At 43.5% G+C, this 27,764-nt stretch overlaps 1 protein-coding gene across 5 annotated transcripts in view; it reads left to right on the top strand.

Moving 5' to 3' along the window:
* The window catches only part of klhl2 (kelch-like family member 2), a 172,229-nt gene that overhangs the window by 26,123 nt on the left and 118,342 nt on the right, over positions 1–27,764 (top strand). For 2 of the 5 annotated variants that reach the window (XM_059964854.1, XM_059964855.1), the window contains exons 2-4: positions 16,765–16,890; positions 19,702–19,761; positions 20,009–20,115. The exons of 1 other annotated variant lie outside the window; for it this stretch is intronic. In XM_059964854.1, the coding sequence (XP_059820837.1) occupies positions 16,765–16,890; positions 19,702–19,761; positions 20,009–20,115 (293 nt within the window). Of the gene's footprint in view, positions 1–16,764; positions 16,891–19,701; positions 19,762–20,008; positions 20,116–27,764 lie in introns of those variants that run through there. 2 more of the 5 variants (XM_059964856.1, XM_059964859.1) reach the window with 2 other exon arrangements.

The following is a 27,764-nucleotide window of genomic DNA, read 5'->3' on the forward strand; positions in this document are numbered from 1 at the left end:
AACAACACGCCAATCATCAAACCTACCCCCGCACACAAACAACACGCCAATCATCAAACCTACCCCTGCACACAAACAACACGCCAATCATCAAACCTACCCCCGCACACAAACAACACGCCAATCATCAAACCTACCCCCGCACACAAACAAACAACACGCCAAGCATCAAACCTACCCCCGCACACAAACAAACAACACGCCAAGCATCAAACCTACCCCCGCACACAAACAAACAACACGCCAAGCATCAAACCTACCCCCGCACACAAACAAACAACACGCCAAGCATCAAACCTACCCCGCACACAAACAAACAACACGCCAAGCATCAAACCTACCCCCGCACACAAACAAACAACACGCCAAGCATCAAACCTACCCCCGCACACAAACAAACAACACGCCAAGCATCAAACCTACCCCCGCACACAAACAACACGCCAATCATCAAACCTACCCCCGCACACAAACAACACGCCAATCATCAAACCTACCCCCGCACACAAACAACACGCCAATCATCAAACCTACCCCCGCACACAAACAACACGCCAATCATCAAACCTACCCCTGCACACAAACAACACGCCAATCATCAAACCTACCCCCGCACACAAACAACACGCCAATCATCAAACCTACCCCCGCACACAAACAAACAACACGCCAAGCATCAAACCTACCCCCGCACACAAACAAACAACACGCCAAGCATCAAACCTACCCCCGCACACAAACAAACAACACGCCAAGCATCAAACCTACCCCCGCACACAAACAAACAACACGCCAAGCATCAAACCTACCCCCGCACACAAACAAACAACACGCCAAGCATCAAACCTACCCCCGCACACAAACAAACAACACGCCAAGCATCAAACCTACCCCCGCACACAAACAAACAACACGCCAAGCATCAAACCTACCCCCGCACACAAACAAACAACACGCCAAGCATCAAACCTACCCCCGCACACAAACAAACAACACGCCAAGCATCAAACCTACCCCCGCACTCAAACAAACAACACGCCAAGCATCAAACCTACCCCCGCACTCAAACAAACAACACGCCAAGCATCAAACCTACCCCCGCACTCAAACAAACAACACGCCAAGCATCAAACCTACCCCCGCACTCAAACAAACAACACGCCAAGCATCAAACCTACCCCCGCACTCAAACAAACAACACGCCAAGCATCAAACCTACCCCCGCACTCAAACAAACAACACGCCAAGCATCAAACCTACCCCCGCACTCAAACAAACAACACGCCAAGCATCAAACCTACCCCCGCACTCAAACAAACAACACGCCAAGCATCAAACCCACCCCCCGCACTCAAACAAACAACACGCCAAGCATCAAACCCACCCCCCGCACTCAAACAAACAACACGCCAAGCATCAAACCTACCCCCGCACTCAAACAAACAACACGCCAAGCATCAAACCTACCCCCGCACTCAAACAAACAACACGCCAAGCATCAAACCCACCCCCCGCACTCAAACAAACAACACGCCAAGCATCAAACCCACCCCCCGCACTCAAACAAACAACACGCCAAGCATCAAACCCACCCCCCGCACACAAACAAACAACACGCCAAGCATCAAACCCACCCCCCGCACACAAACAAACAACACGCCAATCATCAAACCTACCCCCGCACACAAACAACACGCCAATCATCAAACCTACCCCTGCACACAAACAACACGCCAATCATCAAACCTACCCCCGCACACAAACAACACGCCAATCATCAAACCTACCCCCGCACACAAACAAACAACACGCCAAGCATCAAACCTACCCCCGCACACAAACAAACAACACGCCAAGCATCAAACCTACCCCCGCACACAAACAAACAACACGCCAAGCATCAAACCTACCCCCGCACACAAACAAACAACACGCCAAGCATCAAACCTACCCCCGCACACAAACAAACAACACGCCAAGCATCAAACCTACCCCCGCACACAAACAAACAACACGCCAAGCATCAAACCTACCCCCGCACACAAACAAACAACACGCCAAGCATCAAACCTACCCCCGCACACAAACAAACAACACGCCAAGCATCAAACCTACCCCCGCACACAAACAAACAACACGCCAAGCATCAAACCTACCCCCGCACTCAAACAAACAACACGCCAAGCATCAAACCTACCCCCGCACTCAAACAAACAACACGCCAAGCATCAAACCTACCCCCGCACTCAAACAACACGCCAAGCATCAAACCTACCCCCGCACTCAAACAAACAACACGCCAAGCATCAAACCTACCCCCGCACTCAAACAAACAACACGCCAAGCATCAAACCTACCCCCGCACTCAAACAAACAACACGCCAAGCATCAAACCTACCCCCGCACTCAAACAAACAACACGCCAAGCATCAAACCTACCCCCGCACTCAAACAAACAACACGCCAAGCATCAAACCCACCCCCCGCACTCAAACAAACAACACGCCAAGCATCAAACCCACCCCCCGCACTCAAACAAACAACACGCCAAGCATCAAACCTACCCCCGCACTCAAACAAACAACACGCCAAGCATCAAACCTACCCCCGCACTCAAACAAACAACACGCCAAGCATCAAACCCACCCCCCGCACTCAAACAAACAACACGCCAAGCATCAAACCCACCCCCCGCACTCAAACAAACAACACGCCAAGCATCAAACCCACCCCCCGCACACAAACAAACAACACGCCAAGCATCAAACCCACCCCCCGCACACAAACAAACAACACGCCAATCATCAAACCTACCCCCGCACACAAACAACACGCCAATCATCAAACCTACCCCCGCACACAAACAACACGCCAATCATCAAACCTACCCACGCACACAAACAACACGCCAATCATCAAACCTACCCACGCACACAAACAACACGCCAATCATCAAACCTACCCCCGCACACAAACAACACGCCAATCATCAAACCTACCCCCGCACACAAACAACACGCCAATCATCAAACCTACCCCCGCACACAAACAACACGCCAATCATCAAACCTACCCCTGCACACAAACAACACGCCAATCATCAAACCTACCCCCGCACACAAACAACACGCCAATCATCAAACCTACCCCCGCACACAAACAAACAACACGCCAAGCATCAAACCTACCCCCGCACACAAACAAACAACACGCCAAGCATCAAACCTACCCCCGCACACAAACAAACAACACGCCAAGCATCAAACCTACCCCCGCACACAAACAAACAACACGCCAAGCATCAAACCTACCCCCGCACACAAACAAACAACACGCCAAGCATCAAACCTACCCCCGCACACAAACAAACAACACGCCAAGCATCAAACCTACCCCCGCACACAAACAAACAACACGCCAAGCATCAAACCTACCCCCGCACACAAACAAACAACACGCCAAGCATCAAACCTACCCCCGCACACAAACAAACAACACGCCAAGCATCAAACCTACCCCCGCACACAAACAAACAACACGCCAAGCATCAAACCTACCCCCGCACACAAACAACACGCCAATCATCAAACCTACCCCCGCACACAAACAACACGCCAATCATCAAACCTACCCCCGCACACAAACAACACGCCAATCATCAAACCTACCCCCGCACACAAACAACACGCCAATCATCAAACCTACCCCTGCACACAAACAACACGCCAATCATCAAACCTACCCCCGCACACAAACAACACGCCAATCATCAAACCTACCCCCGCACACAAACAAACAACACGTCAAGCATCAAACCTACCCCCGCACACAAACAACACGCCAAGCATCAAACCTACCCCCGCACACAAACAAACAACACGCCAAGCATCAAACCTACCCCCGCACTCAAACAAACAACACGCCAAGCATCAAACCTACCCCCGCACTCAAACAAACAACACGCCAAGCATCAAACCTACCCCCGCACTCAAACAAACAACACGCCAAGCATCAAACCTACCCCCGCACTCAAACAAACAACACGCCAAGCATCAAACCTACCCCCGCACTCAAACAAACAACACGCCAAGCATCAAACCTACCCCCGCACTCAAACAAACAACACGCCAAGCATCAAACCCACCCCCCGCACTCAAACAAACAACACGCCAAGCATCAAACCCACCCCCCGCACTCAAACAAACAACACGCCAAGCATCAAACCTACCCCCGCACTCAAACAAACAACACGCCAAGCATCAAACCTACCCCCGCACTCAAACAAACAACACGCCAAGCATCAAACCCACCCCCCGCACTCAAACAAACAACACGCCAAGCATCAAACCCACCCCCCGCACTCAAACAAACAACACGCCAAGCATCAAACCCACCCCCCGCACACAAACAAACAACACGCCAAGCATCAAACCCACCCCCCGCACACAAACAAACAACACGCCAAGCATCAAACCCACCCCCCGCACACAAACAAACAACACGCCAAGCATCAAACCCACCCCCCGCACACAAACAAACAACACGCCAAGCATCAAACCCACCCCCCGCACACAAACAAACAACACGCCAAGCATCAAACTCCTCGCACAAAAAATTAACAGACCACACCAGAACATCAACCCACAAACACCCTCTCCTTGAACAACGAAATGGTAAGGAATGGGCTATTTAAAAACACAGAATATAAAAGTCAAAATTGTGAAAAGGCCCACAGTCTAATCCATAAAACACTGAGCCACGATACCAATCTCTGATATCACAGATATTCATTGAAAGAGCGGGATACTACAGGAGGCAGAGAGGCCTACCGCTATTCTGAGAAGTGGCGAAATGGAGTTGAATATCAGCTCATACTCCCTCTCGAAGTCTCTTCACCGAGTATGAGCTCGCTTCTCAGAACAGCATAGCATTGGATCACTGAAATGATCTCCAGACTGTAAATCGCAGGCTTAAACAGTCCCAGAAACACATCTAAGGTGAAAAGCAGATGTAAAAGAAGTGAAAACAACATTCTTTGTGAACGTTGTGCTATCTTGACTGGAATAGGGCAGTGAAGATCAGAGTAAGCTTCTGTGTAATGTGTTGCTGATGGTGAGGCAGTGGGACATTCCTAACTGGCCAGTTTATACAAAAAGGAAAAATGCGGGCCGTAATCAAGCTGAGTAGAAATGATCGGTTCTGTTGAAGATAGAATGAGTTTAAGCTCTAGAATAGCACGTAGAATCCTGTAAACTGGAAGATGAAGTCCCTCATGCCATTTACTGTCTCAATTTAACTCCCTAACCTACAGAAACTGTTATCGCTTAATCCAAGTCAAAGGTGCTTGCATTGTTTGCCTGCCTTTTGTCAGGAATGTGGGAACCTTTGTTCAGTCCAACTCCCAACCCACTTCCTCACCTGTTCCTAATTTCCACTTGGCTTTCATCTTCACACTTCCTTTCACTTCCCTTTTGTGATTGCCATCTCGGAGTGTTGGGGTGGGGGAGGGGTGGTAGGATAGCTACCAACATCATAGAAATCCAAGGCTTCCTACAACTTTCTTATGATACTTCATCTCGTCCTGCCCACGACCTCATTCCATTCCATTATCCTGAACTCTGGTTTCTTCCTAGTATAGCAAACAGAATGCTTGATGGCATCTAATCTGTTTCCTGTGTATCTGCTCTCAACCCTTCTATGGGCAGAAAAAAAGAACTACGCTTTAATAATTACATTAGCAGGTACATTGTCATTTTTAAAAACAAATGCAGGGTGTAGTATTGCACTTTCAGACAAAGGACAGTGCAGACAAAGAAAATACAAAGACCAGGAGATTGAGAGTTCATCTTTTAGCATGTGAGAGTCTATTAACAGCAGGATTGAACCTGGTATGTGCTGTCGGGCATTTATCTTCTGTGCAGTGGGAGGTGGAAGGGGTCCTTAAAGTTATTGACTGCTCCCCTGATGTGGCAGGAAGTGTAGATGGTCAGTGGAGGGGAAACCAGTCTGCATGATGGATGCAAACATGAGGAAATCTGCAGATGCTGGAAATTCAAGCAACACACACAAAATGCTGGTGGAACACAGCAGGCCAGGCAGCATCTATAGGAAGGAATCCACCAGCATTTTGTGAGAGTTGCATGATGGACAACTGAATGACACTCAGAACTTTTTGCAATTTCTTGCAGCCTTGGGCCTAGCAGTTACTCTCATTTTACTGAGATACAGTGTGGAATAGGCCCTTCTGGCCCTTTGAGCCTCACTGTCCAGCAACGTCTGATTTAACTTTAGCCTAATCATGGAACAGTTTAGAATGAAGGAGGGAACCGGAGCTGGAGGAAACCCATACGTTCCACAGGGAGGTCATATGGACACCTTACAGATGATGTCAGAATTGAACTCCGAACTCCGATGGCTTGAGCGGTAACCATTTTGTGTCATTGTGGTGTCCCATACCAAGTCATGATGCATTCAGATAGGGTGTTTGCTGTGGTGTATATATAAAAACTGGTAGGGGTCATTGGGAATGTGTTGAATTTCTTTGGCCTTCAAAGACAAAATTGTGTTTGTTGTCATCTGCACCAGTATATCTGAACAGATGCAATGGAAATACTTCCTTGTAGCAGCACCACAGGCACGTAACATCAGATGTGTAGCATCCACAAAAAAACCCTACATTATATCATCTTCAAGGGAAAAAAACATAATTTAAACAAAAAAAAGAGGCAATTTTAATGTAAAGTGATCGAAGTAGTCATAATGTGGCTCGGTTGTCATAGTGATTAGGGTTGTGCTGGTTGCACAAGAACCAAAATGGCTGAGGGGAATAGCTGTTCCTGAAGCTGATTGTGTGGGACTTGAAACTTCTGTACTTCCTACCCAGTGGTAGTGGTGAGCAGGTGGTGGGGATCTTGAGGCAGCACCTTTTGCAGATAATACTGATAGTGGGGATGTATGTGCCAGTGATGTATTGGGCAATTCCCTTGTGTTTCTGTACCAGACAATGATGTAATCAGAAAATAGAAGAGCTAATGTGCTCTTTTGGCTGTGGTGTCCATGTGGCTGGGCCAAGGCAGATTGTGATGATATTGAAGTTATTTACCTTCTGCACTTTGGCTCCATTGATGCAGGCATGGTGTCTATTCTGCCTGCTTTCCGAAATGAATGACCAGCTCCTTTGCTGGGTTTACAACTTCCAAAGCAGAGTTGGGGAAAGGACTAATGTAACACAAAAGGCTACATGGAGATGGGTTACGACAGATCGAAAGGAGCTCAAGCACTGATGGTTAACAAGACATTTTAAAGAAAACTGCAAAAGAGGCACAAGCATGATAATGGAAAATGACCAAAGAACAGATCACCTGAGTTGGCAAACTGTCCTTTCCAGAAAGTTGCAGAAGGTGAGATGTTGGTCTTTACTGTTGGCCTGACTGTGGCAGCATAGGTGTCAAAGAGAGGACAGCAGTGGGATTGAGAATTCACGTGGCATAAATTCAGGATCACCTGACAGATAGTGTTGAATCACTCCAAAGTAGAGGAGGCCACATTTTGAATGCACTAGACTAGGTTAGACAACGTACAAGTGAATTATATTGATGCTTCTGTAATGATTGAATTGGTACCTCGATGGTTGATTTTCCTTGAGTTGTGTGGGAAGTTACCTTTTTAATGGGGAAATGGTGTGTGGCGAAGGGAAAGCTGACCAGGGAGTTAAAAGTGAAGAATGCAGAGAGGAGACAGGAAGATGTGACTGATGGGATTGGATTTGAGCTGACAAAAAATGAAGCTGGTGGGGTGGAAGCTGAGTGCCAGGAGAGCTCCATCTTTCTAACAGCAAATATGTTGCAACTGGGGAAAATGTGGTTGAGACCGCCACTGTGGCAGACAGTGTGTCACATTCCAGGAATCTTTTCTGTTGCCTGACTGGCAGTGTTTTCAGCTAATTTTTCCTGGTTTCAATCATCACCAACACCCTATTCCTCACCTTCCCTCATACCTCCCTTTATGCTTGTGGCCTCTCTGCATTCAGTCCTACTTACAGGGTCACAATCTTAAACATTGATAATAGGTTTGCTTCCGCAGATGCAGCTTGACTTTGAGTTCTTCTGTCACTTTGTCTTTTGATCTAGAACTTGGGATTGGCTTTTTAAAACGGATTTGTGTTGGTGTTAAGATGTAAATCCTGGAGAAGGGTATTGTGAAGTAGTAAGAATAGTCTCACCACGAGCCCACCCCAAAAAAAGTTAACTTGCAGGAAGGCAAATGCAATGTTAGGATTCATTTTGAGAGGACTAGAATATGAAAGCAAGGATTTATTGCTGAGGCTTTATAAGGCATTGTTTAGACTGCACTTCAAAGTTCAAAGTAAATTTATTAACAAAGTACACACAGTTGCAAGAAAAGGTTAATGAACCCTTTGTAATTATCTGGTTTTCTGTACTAATTACTCAAAATGTGTTCTGATCTTCATCTCAGTCACAATAATAGACAGACATAATCTGCCTAAACTAATAACACAAACAATTGTACTTTCATGTCTTTATTGAACACATTATTGAATCATCCGCAGTCCAGGCTAGAAAAAGTAAATGAACCCTTGTATTTAGTAACTGATAGAGCATCCTTTAGCAGCAATAATCTCCACTAAACATTTCCTATAGCTGCAGAGCAGACTTGCACAATGGTGAGGAGGAATTTTAGACCATTCCTCCAAATAAAACTGTTCCAGTTCATCAGTATTTCTGGGATACCTTGTATGAACAGCCCTCTTCAGGTCATGCCACAGCATCTCAATTGGGTTAAGGTCTGGACCATAAGACATAGGAGCAGAATTAGGCCATTTGGCCCATCAAGTCTGCTTCACCATTCAATCATGGCTGATCCTTTTCTCCCCCTCTCCTCAGCCCCACTCCCTAGCCTTCTGCTTGAAACCTTTGATGTCATGTCCGATCGAGAATATATCAAGCTCTGCCTTAAATACACCCAATGACCTGGACTCCACAGCTGCCTGTGGTAATAAATTCTATAAATTCACCACCTTCTGCATCTGTTTTAAATGGACACTCCTCTGACCTGAGGAAGTGCCCACTTGTCCTAGACTCCCTCACCATGAGAAACATCCTTTCCACATCTACTCTGTCTAGGCCTTTCAACATCTGAAAGGTTTCAATGAGATTCCCCCTCATCCTTATGAATTCCAGTGAGTATAGACCCAAAGCAATCAAACGTTCCTCATATGATCACCCTTTTATTCCTGCAATCAATCTTGTGAACCTCCTCTGGACCCTCTCCATTGCCAGTTTGTCTTTTCTTGGATGAGGAGCCCAAAACTGTTCATAATAGTCAAGGTGAGACCTCACCAGTGCCTTATATATAAAAATTTAATGCTAACATTGCATTTGCCTTCCTCACCGCTGACTCAATCTGCAAGTTAACCTTCAGGGTGTTCTGCACAAGGTCTCTCAAGTCCCTTTGCATCTCAGATTTTTGGATTTTCTCCCTGTTTAGAAAATAGTCTGCCCATTTATTTCTATTCCCAAAGTGGACTCTAACTTGGTTATTCCAAAACACAAATATCTTTTTAAGCCATCTGTTGTTGATCAACTCTTGTGTTTCAGATCATTGTCTTGTTGCATTATCCAACTTCCATTAAGCTTCAGGTGAAATTCTACTGTAAAGTGTCAATGATTGCAGGCTGTCCAGCCCCTAAGGCAGCCCTTAACCATGATGCTCCTTCCACCATGCTTCAGTTAGGATGAAGATTTGGTGGTGTGCAGTGCCCTTTTCTCTTCAAACATAGTGGTGTGCATTTCTGCCAAAAAGTTCAACTTTGGTTTCACCTGTCCACAACATTGTCCCAGAAGCACTGTGGAACATTGAGGTGGTCAGTGCAAACTTGAGATGAGCAGCAATGTTTTTTGTTGAGAGCAGTGGTTTCGTCTGTGGTGTCCTTTCATAAATACCATTCTTGTTCAGTGTTTTTTTTTGTAGTGGACGCATGTTAGCAAATTCTAGAGATTCCTGCAGGTCTTTTTGCAGTTACCCTTGTGTTTTTCACTTCTTTCAGCATTCATTGATTGGAACATCGGACTCCAAATAGCTTTTGTAGAAGGCATTACCCCAGAGGTTCACATACTTTTATTTGAATCTAGACTGTGATTATTTAAATTGTGTGCTTAGTATTGACAAGAAGGCTGCCAATTGTTTCTGTGTTATTAGTTTAGGCAGATGGCATTTGTCTATGATTGTGACTTGGATGAAGATCAATTCACATTTTCTGACTAATTAATGCAGAAAACCGGGCAACTGAAGATGGTTCAAAAAAATTGTTCTTGCAACTGTATATGCCCCCCTATAGAGCCCTGACACTGATCAACAGAAAAAGACGCTTTCGTGTCAAAAAGTGAAAATAGATTTCTACAAAGTGATCTAAATTAATTACAGTACAAATATAAAGCAGAAAATAATTGCCTAAGTATTCCCCCCCCCCTTTAATATGACTCACCAAATCATCACTGGTGCAGCCAATTGGTTTTAGAAGTCACATCATTATTTAAATGGAGATCACCTGTGTGCAGTCAAGGTGTTTCAGTTGATTGGAGTAAAAATACACCTGTGTCTGGAAGGTCCCACTGCTGGTGAGTCAGGATCCTGGTAAAAACTACACCATGGAGACAAAAGAACACGCCAAGCAACTCCAAGGAAAAAGTTATTGAAAACCACAAATCAGGAGATGAATGCAAGAAAATTTTCAACTAACTGAAAATCCCTTGGAGTACAGATAAGTCAATCATCAAGAAATGGCAAGAATATGGCACAGCTGTAAATCTGCCTGGAGCAGGCCGTCCTCAAGGACTGAGTGACTGTGCAAGAAGTGGACTTGTGGGGGAGGCCACCAAGAACCCATGACAACTCTGGAGGAGTTCTAAGCATCAGAGAGACTACACATATAACAACTGTTCCTTGGGTGCTTCACCAGTCGCAGCTTTATGGGAGAGGGTCTTTATGAAAGAGAAAGACACTGTTGAAATAAATTTCACATGAAATCTCAGCTGGAGTTTGCCAGAAGGCATGTCTCTGAAGTCAGCTGGAAGAAGGTTCAATGGCCTTTTGAGCTTTTTGGCCACCAAACTAAACACTGTGCTTGGTGTACCCCAACACCCCACATCATCAAAAACTCACCGTCCCTACTGTGAAGCACGGTGGTGGCTGCATCACACTGTGGGGATGCTTCACTGCAGCAGACCCTGGAAGGCTTGTGAAGATAGAGGGTAAAATGAAAGCAGCAACTTAGAAGATTTGTTTTCCAGCAAGACAATGACCCCAAGCATAACGCCAAAGCTACACAAGAGTGGCTTAAAAACAACAAAGCTAATGTACTACAGCAATCTCAACTCAACTGAGAATTTGTGGCTGGAATTGAAAAGGGCTGTTCACTCATGATCCCCATGCAGTCTGACAGAGCTTGAGCAGTTTTGTAAAGAAGAATGGGGAAAAATTACAGTGTTCAGATGTGCAAAGTTGATGCTATCCACACAGACTCAAGTCTATAAATGCTGCCAAATGTCCATCTACTAAATGGGGTGAATACTTGTGCAATCAGTTATTTTGTGTTGTATATTTGTAATTAATTTAGATCACTTTGTAGAGATGAGTTTTCACTTTGACACGAGTATTTTTCTGTTGATCGGTGTCAAAAAAAGCCAAATTTAATCCACTGTGGTTTAATGCTGTTAAAACTTGAAAACTTCCAAGGAGGGTAAATATTTTTTATAGGCTCTGTACATGTATATAATTGTATAATGTATTTAGAAATGAGACAACATTTCTTCAAACCAGGGTGTAAAACACTTAACACATAGCACACAATAACTTATGAAGGTAAGGATAAAATCTAAAGATGAATCATACATAAAGAACGAACTAAAGTGCATAAATTAAATACTGTAAGGTACGGAACAGTTTCACCTGTGACTCTTCAAATACCATGTGTCAGGGAGTTCAGAAGCCTAATGGCCTGGGGGAAGAAACTGTTTCTCATCCTGATTCTTCTTGTCTTTATGCATCAGAGTCTCTTAGCTGATTGTGGAAAGTCAAAGAGGATGCTGGATGGGTGGGATCCTTAATACTACCAAGGGCTCTGCGTGCGTGATACTGCTGATAAATGTCCCTGATGGGTGGTAGGGAGACCCCTGTGGTCCTTTCAGTTTTCCCACAGTCCTCTGTAGGGATTTCAGGTCCAATGCTTGACTGTTTCCATACCAGATGGAGATGCAACCTGTCAGGACACTCTCAATGTTGCTCCTGTAAAACACAGTTAAGATGGGGGTGTGGGGAGCCTTGCTTGCCTCAATCTTCTTAGGAAGTGGAGGTGCTGCTGTGCTGCCTAGTTCAGGGAGGTGATATTGAGGGACCAGGTGAAGTCATCTGTGACGTGAGCATCCAGGAACTAGGTGCACTAAACTCTCCCTATGGAGGAGCCATGATGGTTCATCTGCACCTTCCTTAAGTCCACGGTGGTTTCTTTGGTCTTCTCCATGTTGCTCTCACGTTGGCCTCACCCTGACATGATAGGGTCATTGGGGGTTTTTGAAAGTGCTTCTGTCTTCTGTTGGTCAAAGCTAGCATTAGAAGGCACTGAACTCACCTGGGGGCGAAGCCTTGTTCTCACCTATGTTGCTTGGTTTCACTTTGTAGGAGGTGATAGCGTTCCAGCCCTGCCACAGTTGTCAAGCGTCCTTCAGTGGTTAAAGTTTGGTCCAGAATTGCCACTTCACACATGAGATGGCTCCCCAGAGATGGTGCCTGGACCCCCTTGTACTTTACTTGATCACAGATCTCATGGTTCAGGGCATCTGGATTATTTTGTGGGGACACACTCGTCTATGACTTTTGATACAGTCCATGATGATCATGGTGTATTCTTTCTGATCCTCTGAGTTCCAGTCCACCAGCTCAAGGGAATCCCGTGGCCTCCTGCGACCACCTCTTTGTTGTTCTTATCTCAGGAGTCGTGCTCTTTCGCCTCTTTCTGTCTGTAGTCTGGGTATGGGATGGTAGGCATTTTTTATTGTAGAATATCGATGGTTGAATGTTTTGGGACCCCTGGTGCTGCAGATTATATGCTGTTGATAATTGGGTAGGGATTTCTTCAAACAAGCCAGAATGGGCTCTGTGATTTGAAATCCATTGGGCTGGACTGTTTCTTGTTTGGTAATGGCAGCATTCAATATCTTGAGTGCTGAGTAGCATTGGCTTTTGGTGGTACATAAACAGTGGTCAGATTCATGCTGGAGGACTCTTGGTAAGTAGAATGGTTGGCTGCTAATCATTAGATGTTCCAGGTTGTGGGAACAAGAATATGACAAAGCAGCCACGTCCAAGCATCACAAAGAGTTTATCATGATCCCCATTTTTTTTTGCCTTCCCCGAATCAGCAGTTCAGTCTACTCTGTGTATCGAGAAGCATTCTAGTCTTGCTGATCTCTTTGGACATGCCAGATACAGCTATTTCTCTCTGAAACACAGAGCAGAATAATTCCTCATTTCCCTTCCATGTAGTAATCTTGTCTTGCTCTCTAGCGACTGTATATTTACCAGGAAGATGCTGGGTAGAAGGAATTTATTCCTCTGTCTTAGCCTGGCTTGGAGTTCTCATCAGCTCTCTCTCTTCCAGCCTTGGTGATGTACCTTCATCCACTTAAAGGTACATGCTTGCTTGCTTGAGAGTTAAATGCACTGATTCCATCAGAAGACTAGGAAATTGCTCATTCGTTAAGTCTGTTCAAAATTGCGTTGTTTACAGGCTGCAGATTGTGGTGAGAATAATTCAAAGGAGGACATTTAGAAGTTCTGTAAGCAGTCCACAACACTTTGCTGGCACCATTTTGCCACAAATGTGAGCAGTTTCTGGCCCCTTATTTAAGAAAAGATGTGCTGGGATTGGAGAGGGTCCAGAGGAGGTTCATGAGAATGTTTCCGCAAATGCAAGGGTTAACAGCTGAGTTTTTGTCTCTGGGTTGGTACTCACTGGAGTTTGGAAGAATCGTGGGGGGTGGTGGTGGCAGTATCGTGGTGGAGGGAATCACGTTGAAATTTTGAAAGGCCAAGTTGGTGTAGGTGTGAAGATAATTCTGATGGTAGGAAGACTAGTACCAAAGGGCACAGGCTCTGAATAGAGGGGCATCCATTTAGAACGGGTGAGGAGGAATTTCTTCAGCTAGAGGGTGGTGAATCTGTAGAGTTCATTGCCACAGATGGCAGTGGAAGGCAAGTTATTGGATATATGTATATTAGTAGGTTCTTGATTAGTCAGGGCGTCAAATGTTATGGGGAGAAAGCAGGAGAGTGGGGTTGAGAGGGATAATAAATCAGCCATGATGGAATGGCAGCAGATTTGATGGACAGAATGGCTTAATTTTTCTCCCCTGTCTTATGAACTTGTGAGGGGTAGAGATGAATAGAGTGAATGGGCGAACAGTGGCAAAAGGTGCCAAATGAAAAATTAGAGCGTGGAAAAGTGAGGGATGGAAGAGTGTGTTCAGGGGGGCATTGATATCTCAGATGAAAATCATGCAGCAGACAGTTAAACACAGATGAGAGGCCTTAATTACAAGAAGATTTGAGTATAAGAATAAAGATATCTTGCTACAATTGTTTTGGGCCGGATTGTTGTGTGGAGATTTGTTGACGGAGGAGGATGAGCTAACATTGGGGAAATGCAATGAACAGTCACCAAGTTGATTCTGGTGTTTCTTATAAGAAAGCAGATTGTGCTTAAACATTTTAGTGTTTAGCAGAATGGAAGGTGATTTTATTAAAACATACTCAATTCTTATAGGGCTTAATAAGACCATAGACACAGGAGTGGAATTAGGCCATTTGGCTCATTGAGTCCGCTCAACCGTGGCTGATTTGTTACCTCTCTCGACTCCATTCTCCTGCCTTCTCCCCATAACCTTTGACACCTTTACTAAACAAAAACCTATCAACATCTGTTTTAACTTTCAAGATGATCACAACCTTGTTGTAGGGTTTGAAGGCTTGTGTGCCTCATTGACCTGGAGAGCTACGCTGGCTGGTATGCTTTGGCTTTTGGTAGGGTTGCCTATGCCAAACAGGCCTAAGGGTAGAGGGCAGACTTAAGAGAGGTCCACCGGTCCTCTAGGTTCAGGGGTTCAGCTCAGGGTTAACAACTCCGATTGGTAAAACAAAATTATTACAGAAACAGCAATGAAGAATCCTTCTACATTAGATATATACCTGAATCTCCACCTGGGACTTGCATGACTGACAGTAGCGAAAGCCAATCCACTGACACGATGAACACCACTGGAGATGGAGGACCTTTATTGCTGCCCTAAACATCAGTGGTATAATGGGCAGTAAGTAACTCTGCTTTAAATATACTCAGTGTCTTGGCCTCCAGAGCGTTCCACAGATTCACTACCACCTGGCTTAAGAAATTCCTCGTCGTCTCTCTTCTAAGTGGATGTGCCTCTATTCTGAAGCTGTGCCTCTGGTCCAAGAGTCCCCCACTATAGGAAACATGCTCTCCATATCTAGGCCTTTCAGTATTCTATAGTTTTATAGGTTTGTCCAATAACATAAATGCTGAGTTGATTTCCTGTGGTTACTGAGTCTAGAACCCAAAATAAGAACATAACATGGTTGCGAAGTTTCCTCATCCAAGGGACAATGAATTTTTTGGAACTCGCTACCCAAGAGGACAGTTGAGATTTTAGCTGTTGAGTACACTGAAAATTGTGTGAAAATTTTAGACCATAGTTGATCGAGGCAGAAGGAGACAATGTAGGAAAGAGGCAGTGAGTTGTAAGTTCTTACTGAATGCTGGAGCAGGCATAAGAAGCAGAATGTGCTGTTCCTTATTTTTCTTTGTTCTTCTGCTTCTCCATGAGGAAGGTAATTTCTGGGAAAGTTGTAATTAGTTATATTGGCAGTGCTGTCGTTCTGGGAGATGGTTGGTTGCAGGTGATGTATGATCTTGGGTGGGAGAGAAATGGGAAATATTTTAATGATGGATAATGTACTTTTCCCAAGGTATGTGTTTTGAAGACTTATTATCTTTCATTTCCTCTACTCCCTGGACAATGAAATTGAAATGTAAAATGAATGTAATTTTGTTTTTAGTTGAGAAAAATCTAAACTGGGAGTACCACACCTAATGAGATTGATATCCACACAACTAAATCTAATTAATTTGATTTTGAGATGAAATCAATTTTCTTCTTGCCAGGTAAAATGACAGGTTATATTTGTATAGTTTTAACGTAGTAAAGATCTCCCAGAGTGATTCACATTACTGTTAGAAGGCAAAATACAATGGTCAGAGTTTTGACTTCAAAGAGCAAACCTGGAGGCCAAGAGGTGTGGTCCCCAGGCAGCTTGGATATGACCACCACTGGTGAGTAAAAAAAAAATTAGAGGTATGTAAGAGGTTGGAACAACACGAGTTGAGCTGAATGATGCAATTTTGCTTTTTTTGAACTTTTGGGTACCATTCCATATGTTGGGTAGTTATGGTGCAGCCTCAATGTATGCATTTCTTCATGCATTCAAACTTTTTTAGGATTTCTTTCCTAAAATAGCTCTTTGTAATTGCACAGGACAACATAGGCATAGAATGGCTGTCATTTGAAGGTGCATATGGTGATCAATTTTAGAGTAATCACATTTAAGCTCAAGCTTACTGAACAGTCATGCTTCATTCGTGAACAGATAGTTAATCCTAAATCTTGCTTACAGGTGCACAAAACTATGCCAACATAAACGCCATGACCCAAAGGATGATGTTTCTGAGAAACAGGGTCCAGTTACTGTGAATCCTCGTCACCTGAAAAAAGCTTTTAAAGTTATGAATGAACTGAGAAGGTATGAACTGAATTAATCTTCTCCATGGGTAGCTTGTCTCTCGATATCCATTGTGGTGTCAGTTGCTGAACCGAATTGCAAAGACTAAAAAAGCAAATTGCATTTCTATAGTCAAGCAATCTGCTGCCAGGTTTACTGTTTCGTACAGTCTTGCAGTCATGGAAATATCTATTTTTACTTGTTCCTTCCCTTCTTTGTCTTATAGTGGTATCTACTCTGATTCACTGGAGGCCTGGAGCTCAGTGAGGAATTAGGACAATTAGCTCTTTGTGTGCTGCTTAGTAGTGACAAATGTAATATGAGCAGTTGGCTAGTTTATAAGAAATACAAAATCCCAAGTATTTTATTTAATTCAACAGTAATGATTTTAAACAGATTATTCTTTTGACCCCTTCGTTATTAAAAGACATTTACACATCAAAATTAAACACAGTTTGATTCAAACTTCCTCCTTCTTTTCTTCAGCTGACCACATAACGTTATTATTCAGTTTCCTTCTCCTTTGTGCTCATCTAGATTTCATCCAAAAGCAAATATACATTCACCTTATAGTACCAACTTCTATGATGTAACCATTCCATGGAGATACTCGTTTCTTCGCAATTACTTTTTGGATTTATTTGCAATAATCTAATACTAATGGTACTTAGTTCTGCTGTTAGCAGTGTGAAAATCTCTTCCTGTTTGCTACACTATTAAATCGTTCTGTAATCTCAGGACTAGTATTAGCTGGCATCCTCCAATATTTTCCCCTTTGAATGAGCAGATTGGAGCTCTTTTTGCTCTCATTTGATAGGTGTAGCTCCTCAGTTTTGTTGTCATGCTCATGAATTCTATTTATCCATAAGAAGTTTTCAGACATCCATCTTGTGGGAGAAAAGGTTCTGTTTTATTGCCTACAGAGTAGGTGCATTGAGCAGTAGTTTTTCCCTCTGCAGAATCTGTTACTCATGTCAGTATTTGGGGTTCTATTTTATATTCTGCACATTATTAAATGAAGGCCAGATTTTTCTCCAGGGAATTCACTTGTGTGTGGGTAAAGGAACTATCTCAATGGAAATGAAGTTCAAAGCAAAGGTTAACTGCACCGTGTGCATGTTTTTGAGTGGGAGAGAAATCAAGAATATCTTGGTGACTCATTGAAATCTATTTTGACAATGATGTGAGATATTTTAAGTGTTCAGACTCCTATTTTTGCCTCAAAACTTATGGAAAATTGGAATTATAATCTAATAAATGAAAGTTTTTTTAAAATTCTTGTTTCTAAGTAGAATCTCAAAGTTCAGTCAACTGAATGTCATGGAAGTGTGCCAGACAATGTTCCAGATGTTATACAGTAGCATTTTTTCTGGTTATAGCACTGACACTTCATGTATTTTGAAATTGTTTTTTTTTAATATGCCCTGAAATGTAAATTTCCCTAATGTTTGTGAAGTGTTGTGTAAAATATGAGAATGCTGGAAATGCACAGCAGGTCAAGCAGCATTGGAGAAGAGAGCAACGGAACTAGTTTTGAGTGCTTGGCAAAATACAGCTAGATAATACTTACCAAGTCACGTCTTTGTATGTAGAAAATAGGAATAGATGGATATCTCTCCATGCAATTTTGTATATCATTTCTCTCGAAAATTGTCGGAGAAAAATTATTGCCCTGTCCCCTTTTAATATTCTGGAATTGGAAAGGATTTAATACTGTCAGAACAGTTGATGTAGAGTGAAAAGCTTGTCCTGCACACTGTGCAAACAGATGAATTCATTACACAGTTCACTGATGTTTAAAACATAAACCGAAAGCAGAATAAAGTGAAATAGTTGCAGAGAAAGTGCAATGCGGGTAGACAGTAAAGTACTATTTCATAACAAGAGCTCAGGAGTCCATCCTATCTTACAATAGTAGGATAGGAGCTGTCCTTGACCTTAGTGGGAAATGCTTTCAGGCTTTGTATCATCTGTTCAATGGAGGGGGGGAGGGTGGGAGAAGAGAGTATGTCTGTGGGCCATTTTACTGAGGTAGTGAGAAGTGTAGACAGAGTCCGTAGAGGGGAGGCTGGTTTCTGTGATGTGCTGAGCACAACCCTGCGGTTTCCTCTGGCCACAGGCAAAGTCGTAGCCATTCCAAGCCAAGATGCATCTGTATAAGATGCTTTCGTTGGTGTATCAATAAAATTCACTAAGAGTCAGACGTGCCAGATTTCTTTTTACTACCTGAGGAAGTAGAGGCTTTGGTGGGCTTTCATGGCCGTGACATCTGTGGTTGGACCAGGCAGGCTATTGGTGATGTTCACTGCTTGGAACTTGGAGCTCCAGTTCCTCTCAACCTCAGCGCCATTGATGTAGATAGGGGCTCTGCTACAGTTCCTGAAGTCAATCACCAATTCTTTTGATTTGCTGACATTGAGGGAAAGATCATTGATATGACACCATGTCACTAAGCTCTCTATTTCCTTTCTGTATGCTGACTCATCATTATGTGAGATATGGCCCACTATGTCAGTATCATCTTCAAACCTGTAGATGGGGTTAGAGGAGAATCTAACCTTGAATTCACAATTTGTGCAGGGAGTGGAGAGGGGCAGCAAAACCTCTGCCATGAGTACTCTGAACTGGTCTTTACAATAATCATGGTGGAAGTGTTGCTGCCCATCCTTCGTGATTGCAGTGGTTTGGTCAGGAAGTCGAGGATACGGTTGCAGAGGGAGGTGTTGACTCCCTGGTCTTGAGTCTGGTGATGAATTTGCTTGGAATTATAGTATTGAAGGTGGAGCTGTAGTCAATAAGCAATCATCTAACATAGATGTCTTTACTGTCCAGATGCTCCAGAGATGAGTGTAAGGCCAAGGAGATGGCATCCGCTGTAGACCTGTTTCGGCGGTAGGTGAATTGGAGTGAACTGATATATCTTTGGCATAACTTTCCCTTCAGAAATATTCTGATTGTGATAATCAATTTCTGTGTTTTTTAGCTTAATTTCTAGACCAAACTCTGAAAGCCCCAAATGTGGGTTTTTCCGTACTTGTTGTAAATTTGTATCCAGGAAGTTGCAGGATGGAGTTGATTATAGCGCTGTGTTTAATGTTGAACATTTTCTTCAATTAATCTCCACTGTGCTCTCTTACAGTCAGAATCTTTTGTGTGATGTAACACTTGTAGCTGAAGATACCGAGATCCCGGCTCACAGAGTCGTTCTGGCAGCCTGCAGTCCATACTTCCATGCAATGTTTACAGGTATTGTAGCACCAGCTAGTGGTGTGTGTTTTGCATGTGATTTGATATGGTCAGTGGCACCTAGTGTTGTTGGTTTCCTCCAGCATATGCCTTTGCACAATTGGTCTTTTAATTTTTCCTCTCGTGGGTTGGGGGGGAGAATGGTCATGCCAGAGTGAATTTAGGTATTTCCCAAATAGCGGAAACGTTTGCGATTGGATCAAGCTCTGCTACAGCTTTGATGGCATTGGCTCAGAAGCAGCAAAAATTGTCTATTATTTGATCTTGTCTTTGATACCCTCCATGATGATCAACTTGTAGGTGCTTTTTGGCTTTCTTCATTCCCTTGCCCAGGGTGCCAACCACGAACGAATATTAGCCTGTTCAAACTTATTGATTTGTAATGTAGAATACAACAAAGTGTAACAAGAGTGACGGTAAGGCCATTAATTTGATTTCAAATATTTTGCTTCTATAACTGCTTGTTGAGAGGTTCTCTTGGCAAGATTTAAATTGCTGAGGATGAGAGCAGAAATGAATGGCTGTTCAGTGCAGTCTGCCTGTGTTTGACTAGTCTCCTTGCTGCCGGCGGAAGGTGCTCAAGTCTTGGGGCCCCAGGTTCGGTTGCCTTGGCAGCTTGTGGTGTTGGACTCTCCGTCAGATGTTGTTTGATATTTCTTATCTTTGGCACTGAACAGGCTTTACCTGATTGATGACTTTGAGGATGTAACAAAGCACTTTGAAGGTAGAGCAGTGGATGTAGTGTATATGGATTTTAGCAAGGCATTTAATAAGGTTCCCCATGCAAGGCTCCTTCAGAAAGAAAGGAGGCATGGGATCCTTGCTTTGTGGATCCAGTATTGGCTTGGCCACAGAAGGCAAAGGGCAGTTGTTATTCTGCATGGAGGTTGGTGACCAGTGGTGTTCCACAGGGATCTGTTCTGGGATCCCTCCTCTTTCAGATTTTTATAAGTGAGGGAGTCGAAAGGTGGATTAGTAAGTTTGCTGATGACACAGAGGTTGGGGGTATTGTGGATAGTGTGGAGGGCTGTCAGAGGTTACAGTGGGACATCGATAGGATGCAGAACTGGGCTGAGAAGTGGCAGATGGAGTTCAACCCAGATAAGTGTGAAGTGGTTCATTTTGGTAGGTCAAATCTGAAGACGGAATATAATATTATTGTTAAGACCCTTGTCAGTGTGGAGGATCAGTGAGATCTTGGGGTCTGTGTCCATGGGATACTCATAGCTGCTGTGCAGGTTGACAGTGTTGTTAAGAAGGCGTATGGTGTGTTGGCCTTCATCAACCATGGGTTGAGTTCAAGAGCTATACAAGACCTTAGTTAGACCCCACTTACAGTACTATGTTCTGTTCTGGTCACCTCATTACAGGAAGGATGTTGATACTATAGAGTGAGTGCAGAGGAGATTTAAAGGATGTTACCTGGATTGGGGAGCATGCCTTATGAGAATAGGTTGAGTGAACTTGGCCTTTTCTCCTTGGAGTGACGGAGGATGAGAGGTAACTTGATCGAGGTGTATAAGATGATAAGAGATATTGATTGTGTGGATAGCCAGAGGGTTTTTCCCAGGGCTGAAATGGCTAACATGAGGGGGCATACTTTTAAGGTGCTTGGACTGAGGGGATGTCAGGGGAAGTTTTTCACACAGAGAGGCGGGTGCGTAGAATGCACTACCAGCGAAGGTGATAAAGGCGGATACAATAGGTTCCTTTAAGGGACTCTTCAATAGGTACATGGTGCTTAGAAAAAGAAAGGCCTATGTAGGAGGGAAATTCTAGGCAGTTACTAGAGTAGGTTACACGGTTGGCACAGCATTGTGGGCTGAAGGGCCTGTAATGTGCTGTAGATTTCTATGTTTCTATTTGCGCGCTTTGATCGAGGCGCTTTAGAGTGTAACTGAAACTACAGCTTTGGCCTGCAGACATTGATGCAGTGCTGAACCTTTTGAATTAGTGGCTGTGACCACAGCCATTGGCTGTAGGACTGCCTTTACTCGCCTCAGTGGCTTATGGCTTTTGGGGACTCTGGTATGAAGTTTGATGTTCTTTGTGTTTGTTCACTTTTTGTTATTTGTGCAATTTGTTCTTTTTTTTGCACGCATAATGGTCTTGTGTAGGGTTTTTCTTTAAATGGGTTCTATGTGTTTCTTTGGGTGCTTGCAAGAAAGCAAATCTCAAATTTGTACACTATACATTAGTAATAAATGATACTTTGAATTGCATTGTAATGTTTTTCATTGTGAATACTGTTTCAGACATTTGAGTAGCATTCTTAAGTTGTCAACTCTCAAAGATCTGTGTCCAGTTGACTGAATTAGTAGCGGTGTAGACACAATGCTGTTACTCTGGAAAATCACTCCACTTTTTAAGGATTTGTTTCGAAACATGGTGAAAGAAAAACATTCACCTTTAGGTTTCCATTCGGTCTGTCAAATGGAAGAAAAATGATTTGCTGTTTGGGAGGCTTCTATCCGTGCACAATTTTGATGCAAGTTGCATGAGTCCAAAAAGGCGTGGTTGGAAATGAAAGTTTGCACCAACGAAGCACATTACTGGAGCTGCAGCATGCTGGAGGGACTCAGCATTTGTAGGAGGGTTGGGGTTGTTGATGTTTTCAGTCGAAACGCCGCATCTGGACTGAGATTGGAGAGAAGAAATAGCCAGTTTGAAGAGAGAGGGAGTGGTGAATTCTGAGGCAGTAGGTGTTTGGTGAAGGATGGTGGGCAGTTTGAGCCAGGTAGGGGACGGAGAGGGGGAGGGTGGTGAAGAGCAGAAATACAAGAGCTATCTGGATTTACATACATACACACACCTAACTACATCTATTTTGTCTGCCTGTATCAGTCTTCCACCTGCCTCAGTCTGTAAGATGAACTAGAGGCCTTATTTTTGTGTGAGGGTGATCATAGTGTTACTAAACTCCAGTGATTGAGTTGGAACAAGGACAGGATGGTTGGAGGGAAGTAGCTGTTCTTGTTGTCGTGAGCAGAGTGAAGAGACCGGGAAATTGGAGAGATAAATGGCAGTAACAGGCCCTTCTGGCTAGTTGAGCCCATGCCATCTAATTACACCATGTGACTAATTACCCTACTAGCCTGTACATTTTTGGAATGTCGGGGCAGAACCATACAAACTCCTTACAGATAGCGGTGGGAAATTGAGGCAGCTGTGGATTTGTGCCTTCTGGAGGCATTTTGCAATTGATTGAAGTATTACTGGACGGTGATCACTGAGGCAGTTGAATTTCTCCGCACATTTGACCTGAGAAGCAACATTGGAACAACCCGTCTAGTGTAAGGTGAGATTTCTTGTGTGAATGTAATGTTTGATTGTTCAGGACAGAAAAGAAGCTATTTCTCCACTCGGGACAAAGAAAAATTGAAAGGTGAGCTGCTTTGGGTGACCTTTGCATGTTTGGTGCTGTTGTAGAAGTGAAGAGACCCAGAAGGAAGTAATGGGGAAAATATCCCTGCAGTATTTGCTGTATTTACTTGGAATGATAATACATTGATTTCATAGTAATTTTTCCCTGAGTAAATGTGGTTGAATATATGCATTTTATTTTGTGGAAATTGTTTTAAAATTATTTATGGGTTTAGATGCTGAAGCCTAGTAATAAATCTGCTGGCATTATTTTGTTCACAATGTTGCTGATTCTCAGTTTTCCCATTTAGCTAACTTATTTATTTTTATGTCGTAGTTAGTTCTGCAGTTTTGGTTTTTTTTTCCAACTGAATTTTTATTGTAGAAGTCATTGTTAGTTTAGTGCTGTCAATTATTACGAATGTAAGACCATAAGACATATGAGTAGAATTGGGACACTGGGGCCATTGAGCCTGTTCCACCATTTGATCATGGCTAATTTACTTTTCCTCTCAACCCATTCCCCTACATTCTCCCAGCAACCTTTGATGCTCTGACTTCAATCGTCACTTTAAGTATACCCTGCTTGCACTCCTCAGCTGCCTGTGGCAATAAATTCCACAGGTTCACCACTCTCTGATGGAAGAAATTTCTCTTCATCTCTGTCCTAGGCTGAGTGCTTCCTCCTTCCCCCACCCCCAATATAGTTGCTTTGTACTTGTGACTGTGAGGCTAAGTCCAACTCTACTGCCATATGTCAGTTTGCTGGCAAGACCACAGTGGTGACAAATTGGTGTATAAGAGGGAGACTGAAAAATCTGATTGAATGGTACCGCCTCTTCCTTAATGTCAGCAAGACCAGAGATCTGCTGTTTCACTACAGTAGGAAGAAGCTAGAGGCCCATGAGCTAATTCAGAGGTGGGAGGGGGTCAGTGGTTTTAAATTCCTTGGCATTGTATCAGAAGGTGTGTCCTGAGACCAGCATGTAAAAGTCTTTCCAAAGAAAGCACAGCAGCGCCTCTACTTTGTTAAATTTTGTGCAGATTTAACATGTTGACAAACATTGACAAACTTCTATAGATACTGAATTGTGATTACTGTGACTGGTTACATGGTGACCTGGTACAGAAACACCAAAGCCAAAGAATGCAAAAGCCAATGAAAAGTAGTGGGCTCAGCCCAGTCCATCACAGGCAAAACCTCTCCTCCACTGAGCACCGTCACAGGAGAGGTGCACCCACAATCCAGACAGTGCTGTCTTCTTGCTATTACCATTGGGAATGAGGTGCTAGAGCTTTTGGTCTCACACCAGCAGGTTCAGGAATAGTTGCTGTCTTCAACCAGTGTGGATAACTTCACTGCCCTCAACACTGAACTGACCACTGGTGCTGCTGAATTACAGCGACTACTTGCTGGAAGTAAGATTGCTATGTTAATCACACTTTTTCTCAGATGTGGTCACTGCAATCAATAGCCTGTAACTTCCCATTCGTAATTGAGCTCCTGAACCGTCTGTGCGACCTGGCATCTTTTGCGGTGTGAACTGAAGTGCCACAGGTGCAGGATGGTAGCAGCATGGCGAGTATGGGCCGAATCGAGGCGGCTGGGAAGTTCTGTTTAGTTTTAAATTGATTCTATTGTATTTCTTTGTTCTACTGTGAATGTCCACAAGAAAATGAATCTCGGGGTCATATGATAACATGTATGTACTTTTTTGAAGAAAAAGATCAGGATCAGGTTTAATATCACCGGCACATGTCAAGAAAAGTGTTGTTATGTGGCAGCAGTACAATGCAGTAGATCATGGGTGGGCAACCTGTGGCCCACGGGGTTTTCTAGCATGCATTATTCATTAATTTGAGGCAAAACATAACTAGATGTATTTAAATGGATAATTCCATATTTCAATTTTTTAATGGCATTTATCTGGACATTCATCAGCACATGATCCGGCCCACAGAGGCAAAAAGGTTGTTGACCCCTGCAATAGATGCTCTGCAATGACCCCATCATGGGGGTCCTTGATGAATACTTTTTTTTGAGGCATCATTCCTTGATATCTTGGATACTGGAGAGGCTTATTTTGATCTGGTGTATGCCCCTTTCCTCCCCCTTACCAGATGGTGATGCAGCCAGTTAGAATGCTCTCCACGGTACATCTGTAGAAATCTGTGAACACAAAGTGCACTGCAGATGCTGTGGTCAAATCAAGATGTACAAAAATGCTGGATGGAATCAGCAGGTTGGGCAGCATCCGTTGAAAGAAGCAGTGACCTGCTGAGTTCATCGAGCTTTTTTGTATGTGTAGAGATCTGTGAGTGTCTTTGGTGACATGTCAAATCTCTTTAAACTCTAATGAATGTATCTGCTGTCATGCCTTCTTTGTACAAAAGTTGGGATATTTTCCAAAATGCAATAAAAAACAAAAATCTGTGATATGTTAATTTCACGTGAACCTTTATTTAAAGTACAAGGAAAAGATTTCCAATAGTTTTACTGACCAACTTAATTGTATTTTGTAAATATATACAAATTTAGAATTTGATGGCTGCAACACATTCAACAAAAGTTGGAACAGAGTTAAAATAAGATTGAAAAGTGCACAGAATATTCAAGTAACACCGGTTTGGAAGACTGCGCATTAAGCAGGCTAATTGGTAGCAGGTGAGGTATCATGACTGGGTATAAAAGTAGCGTCCATCAAAGGCGCAGTCTTTGCAAGCAAGGATGGGTCGTGGCTCACCCTTTTGTGCCAAAATTCATGAGAGAATTGTTAGTCAGTTCAAAAGGAACATTTCCCAACGCAAGATTACAGAGAATTTAGATCTTTCAACATCTGCAGTACATAATATTGTGAAAAGATTCAGAGAATTCAGAGACATCTCAGTGCGTAAAGGGCAAGGTCGGAAACCACTGTTGAATGTGCGTGATCTTCGAGCCCTCAGGTGGCACTGCCTAAGAAACTGTCATGCTAATGTGACAATTATAGCCACCTGGGCTCGGGAGTACTTTGGAAAACCATTGTTGCTTCACACAGTCTGTCGCTGCATCCAGAAATGCAACTTGAAACTGTATTACGCAAGGAGGAAGCCATACATCAACTCTATGCAGAAACGCTGGAGAGTTTTCTGGGCCCGAACTCATCTCAGATGGACCGAAAGACTGTGGAACCGTGTGCTGTGGTCAGATGAGTCCACATTACAGCTAGACTTCGGAAAAAACGGGCATTGAGTTCTCCGTGCCAAAGATGAAAACGACCATCCTGATTGTTAACAGCGAAAGATGCAAAGGCCAGCATCTGTGATGGTATGGGGGTGCATCAGTGCCCACAGCATGGCTGATTTGCACGTATGTGAAGGTACCATTGACTCTGAGGTGTATATTACGATTTCAGAGAGACAAATGTTGCCATCAAGGCAACGTCTCTTCCTAGGACGTCCATGCTTATTTCAGCAGGACAATGCCAGACCACATTCTGCATGGGCTACAACAGCGTGGCTTTGTTTGACTGGCCTGCTGCCAGTCCAGATCTATCTGCTATTGAAAATGTATGGCACATCATGAAGAGGAGAATCAGACAACAGAGACCACGGACTGTTGAGTATATCAAGTAAGAATGGACAAAATTTCCAATTGCAAATCTTCTACAATTAGTATCCTCAGTTCCAAAACGATTAAAAAGTGTTACTAAAAGGAATGGTGATGTAACACAATGGTAAACATGCCTCTGTCCCAACTTTTGTTGAGTGTGTTGCAGCCATCAAATTCTAAATTTGTGTATATTTACAAAATACAATTAAGTTGGTTAGTAAAACTATTGACTTATTTGTACTTCTGTCAGTTAAATAAAGGTTCACGTGAATTAACATATCACAGATTTTTGTTTTTATTGAATTTTGGAAAATATCCCAACTTTTCTGGAAATGGGGTTTGTAATTGCATTGGTATGTTGGGCCCAGGATAAAAAGAAGGTAATAAATTAACTTTGCATGTGTTTCTATTCTGAGGCTGTGCTCTCTGGTCCTAGACACTCCCATTATTGAAAACATTCTCTCTAAGTCGCCTCCTTCCAGGTCTTATGGACCTGCCGAAGGGTCTCGGCCTAAAACATTGACTGTACTTTTTTCCCATAGATACTGCCTGGCCTGCTGAGTTCCTCCAGTATTTTGTGTGTGTGTGTGTTGCTTGGATTTCCAGCATCTGCAGATTTTCTCTTGTTTGTTCTTTCAGTATTTGGTAGGTTTCAATGACATATTCTTTTATTTTTCAAATCTCCAGTGAATAC

Source organism: Hypanus sabinus, chromosome 3 (assembly GCF_030144855.1).
Source record: "Hypanus sabinus isolate sHypSab1 chromosome 3, sHypSab1.hap1, whole genome shotgun sequence".
NCBI classification, from domain to species: Eukaryota; Metazoa; Chordata; class Chondrichthyes; order Myliobatiformes; family Dasyatidae; genus Hypanus; species Hypanus sabinus.